Source organism: Phoca vitulina, unplaced genomic scaffold (assembly GCF_004348235.1).
Source record: "Phoca vitulina isolate PV1807 unplaced genomic scaffold, GSC_HSeal_1.0 scaffold22, whole genome shotgun sequence".
NCBI lineage: Eukaryota > Metazoa > Chordata > Mammalia > Carnivora > Phocidae > Phoca > Phoca vitulina.
In genome coordinates, this window is record NW_022589725.1 from 3,467,551 (window position 1) to 3,476,889 (window position 9,339).

The following is a 9,339-nucleotide window of genomic DNA, read 5'->3' on the forward strand; positions in this document are numbered from 1 at the left end:
CTGAACACATTCTGACAAAAAGGTGAATGTGGAATAAGGTTTCAAAAGATGGGAGGAATATAATTTGAGGAATGAGAAGTAATATAATAAAATAAATTATAATATAGTAAAATAAAACAAAAGAGCAAGAAAGGAAGAAAGGCCAGTGAAAAGAATGTGTGAGAAGAGACAAGAGAACATAGGAATCATTTGTAAAAACATTTCTGTTTTCAACACGCTTACCTATTCAGGACTCCGTTGGAAACTAGAGCTTCTTTAGGATGGAAATACTTATAATATACATTTCTAACCACAGCATCTTTAAGGGGAAAAGAGAGGAAGTTGCATCTTAGATTAGAAATAGGTTTGATATTATAGACACATATAAACTTTGACCTGTAAGGAACCCTAGAACTCTGTTCCAATTCCTCCCATTTTATACATGGAAGAAGCCTAGCCCCAGAAGCCTCAGGACCATGCACCCTCAGCCCAGGGCTCTTTCCATTGTATTACTAGGTCCAGAGGGCTACAATATGAATAATAAATAGGAAAAAACAGCCTCTACTAAAATAACAATAATAATAAATTACCATTATTAACCATGATTCCATATTCTTCTAAAAGAAAGTTAATATTGGTGTCAAATCTGGATTCCCCACCCTCTCCTAGCATCACAAGGATATCACCGCCACCGTCAAGGTATTTCTTCAGGACTTCAAACTATACAAAGGAAAAAAACAATCTATGAATACACCCGAAAGACTTTCGTCCAAAGTACTATGAATAAGACCTTAACTACCTGAAAAATAAACAACTCTATAAGGCACTTAAGTATAAATGTATATAAGATAATACAAAATCACTCTCTATATAGGATTTCCAAACTTGTCTTTAAGCATAAATTTCCAAAATACTCAAACTGAATTGACATTTTCCACATTGACTATCTGGAAAGAAACCAAAAGTGGAAACCATTAGCTAAAGGAAGCTCACAGGTCATTGAGCAGCAGTGCCGGTCTCAGCCTAGAGGAGACAGAATCAGCCCTGGTTGAAAATGATTGCTCCAGACCATACCCTCCCCTCACTGCCAGCCATGGACATCAGGATGAAGGCATTGCATTGCATACCACCCCCAGGGAGGAATTCTGTTCCAGTCACTGACTGATCAAGCCATAGTGAGAAATGCATGTTATCCACTTATCTCCTGGGAGCCTCTCTCTTGCTTTCCCAAAGCTGGGGAGGGAAGAAAAATCTAGCACTGATCTTGTTGACCCAGACTGAGAAAACCTGGGGTGAGTGGTCTAAACCAATAGTCTCTCAACTTTTTCTCAAGCATCCTGTAAGAAAATGTGAACACGCACTCTGATAGGTATATAAAGTATGTATATTTATATAATTATAAAACATCCTCCCAAAAAGGGAACTTTTCAAGGATAATAAAGATATGACAAATACAATTTCCTTCTGGCACCTCAGTGATTCACCACATACATCCCACTTTGGAAACACTGGCTGAGCCCAGCTCTGCAACAGCAAAGCCTCTTGCTCTCGCACACTCCCTAGATTTCCTTCTCTCCTCCAGCCCCCTCAATATAGAAAACATAGTGCAACAATTAACATCACCAAGGGGGTTTGCTCCCAAATGAGACATAACTTCACAGATCCTGGACTCTCCACAAGACTGTCCCACTCATGGGGATCCTACATACGTATTTTTAGCCTTTGTTTCAAAATGTCAAATATAAAGAAGCGCTCTAGTGTATGTACTACTAACGCTCAAGTGTTAGCAAACCGAAATATACATATTCTTCTAGTGCCTACATGCCCAAAGATTGACAATTTGAAGTACACATATTCCTTCATAAGTCATCTTCCTTTAACTTCTTTACATTACAGTTAAGACACTTTTTTTTTTTAATGGTGGTGGGTTATAATATCTAGGCTTCTCAATTCAGAATAAAGGTACATTTATAATATAGATAGCGGTGCCTGGGTGGCTCAGTCGATTAGGCATCTGACTCTTGGTTTCGGCTCAGGTCATGATCTAAGGGTCGTGGGATTGAGCCCCACATCAGGCTCTGTGCTCAGCATGAAGTATGCTTGAGATTCTCTCCCTCTCCCTATGTCCCTCCCCCCATTTGCACATGCTCTCTCTCTCTCTCCCCCAAATAAAATAAATAAATAAAATCTTAAAAAAAATAATATAGATAGATGTTGAGCTGACAGAGTTGGGAAGCATGGTCTGGGCCAACTGGTGGTAAGTGAATACCACCACCAAGCAAATGTGTAAGACAATGAAGCTGAAGTGGGAACAAAGAAAAACTAAATTCAGTCTAGCTTCTAGCTTGATTCTCACATCTAATATCAGACATATGATGTCCTGTCATAGAAGTTTCTGGAGGACAACATCAAAGAGGGATCATATAGTCTATGAGGGGTGAACTGACCCCTTTATTGGTCCTAGGAGGCCAGCAACAGTGCCCAGGAAGGCAGCGATCTCTGCCTGGAGGAAGACCTCTGCTAACCATCTGGATCAGCTTAATGGAAGAATAAAAACACAAGGGAATGTTGGTTCTTAGAAAGAAGTTAAAAGTTTTTCTGCCTTTCCTTCCCACCTCACTCTACCTCTAAAGAGAAGGCATGGTGCAGGGAATGGTCTGGTGGGACAACATTTTATTAGGCTAAATATGCCTCTCAAGGGATTCTATCTTTTGAAAGCCACTGCCTTCCATCCCTAAGAGCCTGAAGTAAGGTTTGACCTAGTGCCTGTTCCCTGTTGGGAAAAGGACCAGGCACCGGTCTTGGATGCCCTGGCTTTTCTGAGGCTGCTTGTTCCTCAGCAAAGACCTGATCACCTCTCTCTTTGTCTTCACTAGGCAGAGAAGGGAGGTAGCAAGGGAGAAACTACTGGAGTGTGAGGCTAAAAACCAACAAGGAATATGGTATTCCTTCACATGTCACTGCCCACTGTGTGTACATTTCCCTCAGGGTCTCACTGGGTGGGGGCAGCTGGCCAACTCCATGTTCCTAATAGGAATTCCTGCTCCTTCTCTCAATTAACCTGATCAGTTATGTCTCTCTCCATGCCCTTCTCTAGAAGGTGGCCTTGCAGTCAGGTCAACAAAAAAAAAGAACAATAGAAATGCTTCCCTGTAGACCTCCTTCCTGTGTCCCCACCCAAAGTCAGAGCAAAAGACCGTGGACTGCCCCAGTCTAAGGACCACACCAATTCCACCCTGCCTCAACCTCCCTACTCCCCATAACCCTCCCTAAGCACCAAAGCACTTGCAAGTTTCTATGAGAAGAGCTCTTGCTGTGTTCTGGGGTTTCTGTTTAGTACACATAACATTTACCATCTTAACCATTTTTAAGTGTGCAGTTCAGTAGTTCAGAACATTCACGTTACTGTGGTGCAATGGATCACCACCATCCATCTCCAGAATTCTTTTCATCTTGCAAAACTGAAGCTCAATACCTATTAAACAACTCCCCATTTCCTTCCTCACTCTAGCCCCTGGCAACCACGATTCTAACTTTACATGAATTTGACTACTCTAGGTACGTAATATAAATGAAATGATGTAGCACTGGTCTTTTTGTAATTGGCTCCTTTCATTTAGCATAACGTCCTCAATATACACCCATGTTGTAGCATGTATCAGAATTACCTATGTTTTTAAGGCTGAATAATAATTTACTGTATGTATATACCACCTTTTGTTTATCCATTCATCTGTTGGTAGACTTGGGTTGCTCCTACTTTTGGCTATTGTGAATAATGCTGTTATAAACATGAATGTACAAATATCTCTTTGAGATTCTGCTTTCAATTCTTTTGGATATATATCTAGAAGTCGGATTGTTGGATCATATGATAATTCTATTTTAAATTTTTTGAGGAACTGCCATTCTGTTTTACATAATGGCTGCACACACATATTTTCCCTTTCCACCAACAGTGCACATGGGTTCCAATTTCTCTACATCTTTGCCAATACTTGTGTTCTGGGTTCTACGTTTATCATTTTTTGTCTATTCTATGAAATAGGATAAAAAATAGCTTCATTTTAAAAGGAATCCCCCCCCCCCCCCCCCCCGCATCGGGCTTCCTGCTCAGCAGAGAGCCTGCTTCTCCCTCTCCCTCTGTCTGCTGCTCCCCTGCTTGTGCTCTCTCTCTCTCTCTGTCAAATAAATAAATAAAATCTTTAAAAATAAATAAATAAATAAAATAAAAGGAATTTTCCCATTTTCAAAGCAAAAATATGGCAAACAGGTATGGCTAGTATTTCATTAGCCTCAACTATGTGTCTGGCACTTTACATACATTATCTCAGTTAATGATCATAACTCCATGATGAAGAAAAAGAAAGGGAAGTGATTACCTTAAGGCAACACAGTGTATGGTGAAGAGGGATTTAAATCCCATGCACCTAACCATCTTACCGTATTTCTTCTTTTTGGATATTTCTTACCTCAGCTGCAGTAAATTTTTCCCTTGGCCCAGCTGTAATCCACAGTTTCACCCCAATTAGCTTCTCAGATGTGATTTCATCTTTTAAGCTAGAAATATGATTTTGAAAGTGTTAGATCCATAATTCAAGCCAATTTAGGAATTATTTTAGCCTCTAGACTACATGGAACCAGAGACCACAGAGGCCCAGAAATGAAGGGATTTAGAGGTACCTGGTACAGCCTCTCTCCCAAAGTAAGAATCCCCTCTATAGGCTTGTCCCCAGATCAGCCTCTGCTCAAATACTTCCTATAGGCCAAGAAGTCCAAATTAAACCATACAAGAGTATAAAGAGTCCTCCAACTACTAATTCAATCAGCTCTGCTATTAGCTGGTATGATTACGTATCATTACCCATTAAGAAAAACCATTTACACACACACAAAGACAGAGAGGTATTCTCATCTTTCCTTTCCCTGAACTGAAGTACTCACCCAAGTTAAAATATAGAGAAAGACTCTAACCTCTTAAAAAGTTGTATATGTATAATTAGAATAATTTTTTGATTTGTGATTTGGGAGACAATATGCCAATTGCCAATTTTCAAAAGAAATGTTTTTATAATCATTTAGTTACTTCTGAACAATCCTTAAATTGAACTCCTCCTACCTAAACAACTGCTTACATAAGAAAATAAAGACTTTCCAATTATTACCAGCAGGCTATTGTTATCACTTAGAAGGGAAAACAATATACATGGTCACCTCTGAATCTTCCAGTTACTCCGAAGTCTTTTCTGCATGGATTTATAGCCATTGTTGGTGGTAAATACTTCTTTTTTGTATGCATTGAAAAGAATGGTGCTCCGAAGCTCTTTCTCCATGGTTACCTTATGGGAAAAAAGAAGGGATCAGAAAAAGGGAAACAATAAACAATATCCCAAAAGACCCTAAATTGAATAGTCTTCTAATTTATCAAGAGAGGGCATACAGCTGCAACCTAGCTATGAAATCCCTATGATTCTCAAAGGTTGAGAGTGAAATGCATAATCACAGCCACAGAAATATAAAGCCAACTCTGGCTTTTGCCTCTGTTTCTTTTTTTTCTTCCTTTTTTATTTGACAGAGAGAGAGATAGCGAGAGCAGGTACACAAGAAGGGGTAGTGGGAGAGGAAGAAGCAGGCTTCCTGCCGAGCAAGGAGCCCATCCCAGGACCCTGGGACCATGACCTGAGCTGAAGGCAGATGCTTAACGACTGAGCCACCCAGGCGCCCCAGTGCCTCCTGTTTCTTGCCCTGGCCTTCCCACCAGCCTATTCTCACAACCCTGCCCCGCCATCACCCTATCTTTATGCCCTTAGACCATGTTTCCCACTTGATTTCTCACTGCTAACTACTGTTAAGTGTGGGGCACAGTCCTCTAGATTCTTTTTATACATATGTTAACTTACAATTTTTTTATGATATAGGATCCTATAATATGCACTATTCTGCAACACACTTTTTTTTTTTTTAAGATTTTATTTATTTATTTGACAGAGAGAGAGAGAGACAGCCAGAGAGGGAACACAAGCAGGGGGAGTGGGAGAGGGAGAAGCAGGCTTCCCGCTGAGCAGGGAACCCGATGCGGGGCTCGATCCCAGGACCCTGGGATCATGACCTGAGCTGAAGGCAGATGCCCAACGACTGAGCCACCCAGGCGTCCCTGCAACACACTTTTTTAACCTAACCTTATATCTTTCCATGTCAGTACACATGGATCTACCACATTTTTTAAAACTGCTACACAATATTGCATTTATGGATGTACCATAATTTAACCAATCATACAGATGAACATATTTTTTCAAAATTTTTGCTAGTAAAACAATTCTACAAACATTACCCTTTTTCTTTTTTAATTCTATTTATTTATTTAACTGACAGAGAGAGACAGCGAGAGAGAGGACACAAGCAGGGGGAGTGGGAGAGGGAGAAGCAGGCTTCCCGCCGAGCAGGGAGCCTGATGCGGGACTCGGTCATGACCTGAGCTGAGGGCAGTCACTTAACCAACTGAGCCACCCAGGCGCCCCTACAAACATTATCCTTAAACATGATGTTTTTCTGCACTTTCCATATTCGTAGACTAAATTTCTACCTGTTGAATAGCTAAGTAAATTATTTCCAAATTGCCCTCCAAAAATTGTATTTTTTACTTCCATTAATACTAATGTATTTGTTTGTAAATAATCCTATTTCCAATCTTTTTCATCTTTGCTAGTAAAATGAGCAAAAAAAAAAAAAAGTCCCCACTGTTTTAATTTGCACTTTGACATTAGTAAGATGGCTATCTTTCACTGTGTGTATCGGCCACTTGTATTTCTTCCGATTTTCTTGCTCATGTACTCTGTTCATTTTTCTATTGGCTTTAATATTTTTCTACCTAATCATTAAATACTTTCATAAATGTACTTGTCTTTAGACTTAGCTTCTAGTACCTTTTTGGGTTTGGCTTGGTGGAATTTTGTAGGACATACAGAAGGTTTTAAATTTTACAGAGTCGAAAGTATTCATCTTTTCCTTTCTGGCTTCTGGACTGCATGACATATTTGCAAGAGTTTTTGCTGTGCCAAGATTACAAATACATACAACAATGCTTTCTTCCAGTACTTTGTTATGTTGGTTTTTAAGATTTAAATTTTGGCCTATTTGGAACTTATTTTAGTGATCAAAATAAGGCTCATTATTATTATTATTTTTTTTACTAGAAAGCTGCCGGACACCAAACCACCTTTTCTTCTTTTTTTAAAGACTTTATTTACTTATCTGACAGACAGAGAGACAGCACAAGCAGGGGGAGCAGCAGGCAGAGGGAGAGGGAGAAGCAAGGCTCCCCGTGGAGGAGGGAGCCTGCCACAGGGGGCTCAACCCCAGGATCCCAGGATCATGACCTGAGCAAAAGGCAGACACTTAACTGACTGAGACACCCAGGCGCCCCAAACTACCCTTTCAATGCTGATTTGAAAGACCACCCTGATGGGGCACCTGGGTGGCTCGGTTGTTCAGCGTCTGCCTTCAGCTCAGGTCATGATCCCAGGGTCCTGGGATCGAGCCCCGCATCGGGCTCCCTGTTCCTCCCTCTCCCACTCCCACTGCTTGTGTTCCCACTCTCGCTCTGTCAAATAAATAAATAAAATCTTAAAAAAAAAACAAAAACAAAACCTTGACTACATAATAAATTCCCATAGGTATCTGTATTTGGATCTATTCTGAATTCCATTACATTCTATCTGCATGTAAGTTCCTGCTCAGTTCCATACTATTTTAATTACAACTTTATGTTATACTATCTGGTGGCGCTGCAGACCTAACCCTCCTTATTGTCCTTACTTTTTAGAATTTTCCCTGCCTAGCCTCACATATTTCTTTTTATTCCAGTTGAAATTTCAAGTCATTTTGTCATCTTAAAAAAAAGGCTCATGATCACAGCGCCACTATCTTTTCACGTTCCAAGCATCCGTGTATACGCTTATCTTCCCAATGTGTACATACAATATTGTATCCAGCTTTTCCCACTTTCCTAAAAGAAAAGTCTTCACGGTTAGGTTAGTGGTTGTACGCTCTCTTGCGTGGTTATGCCATAATGAACTCAACCACCGCCTTCATGGGCATCTTGATTTTGCCATCACAAACACACTGGAATTTACATACTTCTGCTTTTCCCATTATTTTTGCTGTAGGACAAATTCCTAGGAGCACGATTCCTAGGAAAAGGGTTTGAGACTAGATGTTACGATTCCTCGTCCAATGATCTTTCTTGTAGATGTTAAACGATTCCTCGTCCAATGATCTTTCAAACTCAGCAAGACGAGTTTTCGCCCAGTCGCAGGCGACGGGTATTCGAACCCAGCGCGACGTTCGGGATCCGGGCCTATATCCGCGGCCCCAGTTTACTTTACCCCCATGAATCTCGATTTTCCGCAAGACTGGCCCAGAGGCCTCAGGAACAGGCCGGCGAGGCCCTCGCCTGCTCCCAGGCCGCCCCAACGGCCCGGCCGGCTCATCACAGTCGGAGTCCTTCTTACCTGAGGCCCAGTGACCACCATCTTCACCTGACACCGCCCCGCATCCCGCGGCCAGGTATCCAAGGCCTCTTAGCAACGGCGCTGGTGAGGCGGCGCGCCGGGCAGGCGTGCACTGCGGCGTGGACCTACCCCCGGAGCAACGTGATGACGACTGAACGGAAGGCGCCGTTCCACCTTGAGCGTCACGCGGCTGGAGGCCGGGGGGCGGGGCTAATAGGGGAAGGTACCATTATGTTGGATGAGGGGGTAAACCCAAAGAGAACGTGAATTAACTTTATGCCAAAGACAAGCCCATCGCGCTTCGTCCTTTAATATCAAGTATTCTTAGAGACTGATAAAAATGGTAGGACCCTACGGCCCAAACTTCGCTCCACCCTGAGGGAGAAGAGCGAAGGCTTCCGGCGGGACGGGGCGGGGGGGGGTAGATGCTCCAGCCTGGACGCCAGGGGCGCAGGTGCAGAGCGGAGGGGCGAACGGGGGTGGAGCTCTGCGGCTTGGACCCTGCGTAGCGGTGGAGGTGCCCAGAACCCAGATTAGCGGCTCCGTGCACGGTGTGGAAGGGCTTCGGGGTCTTGGGAGCCCAGGAAAGCTTTCCCGGGGGAGGGTGGGCAGGTTTAGTGGTGCGAATTGTCACTCGAGATAGTTCTTCCTCGTTGACTAGCCCCGCATCTCTGAGCGCCACCGTGCCAGGCCCGGGATATGGCCGTGAAGCCGCCCTCGGGGCCTCCCCGGACGGGGAGTTAGACCTTGGCCAGATCCTACAAAACAATGAAAATATAAACGGTATTACTAAGGGGGCTGTGAGGGCCCGGAACTGGTCTGAAAGGCGCCCAGGATGAACAGAGAT

The 9,339-nt window shown here is 42.7% G+C and overlaps 1 protein-coding gene across 2 annotated transcripts in view; it reads right to left on the reverse strand.

The window, feature by feature from the left end:
- Positions 1-8,638, reverse strand: part of IFT52 (intraflagellar transport 52) — a 38,023-nt gene extending 29,385 nt beyond the window's left edge. For both annotated transcript variants that reach the window (XM_032419500.1, XM_032419499.1), the window contains exons 1-5: positions 8,493-8,638; positions 5,194-5,318; positions 4,452-4,539; positions 570-699; positions 223-298 (exon numbers count right to left, since the gene is read on the reverse strand). In XM_032419500.1, coding sequence (XP_032275391.1) covers positions 223-298; positions 570-699; positions 4,452-4,539; positions 5,194-5,318; positions 8,493-8,513 — 440 coding nt within the window. In that variant the 5' untranslated portion in view covers positions 8,514-8,638. The remainder of the gene's footprint in view (positions 1-222; positions 299-569; positions 700-4,451; positions 4,540-5,193; positions 5,319-8,492) is intronic.
- Between the last annotated feature and the right edge of the window lie 701 nt (positions 8,639-9,339).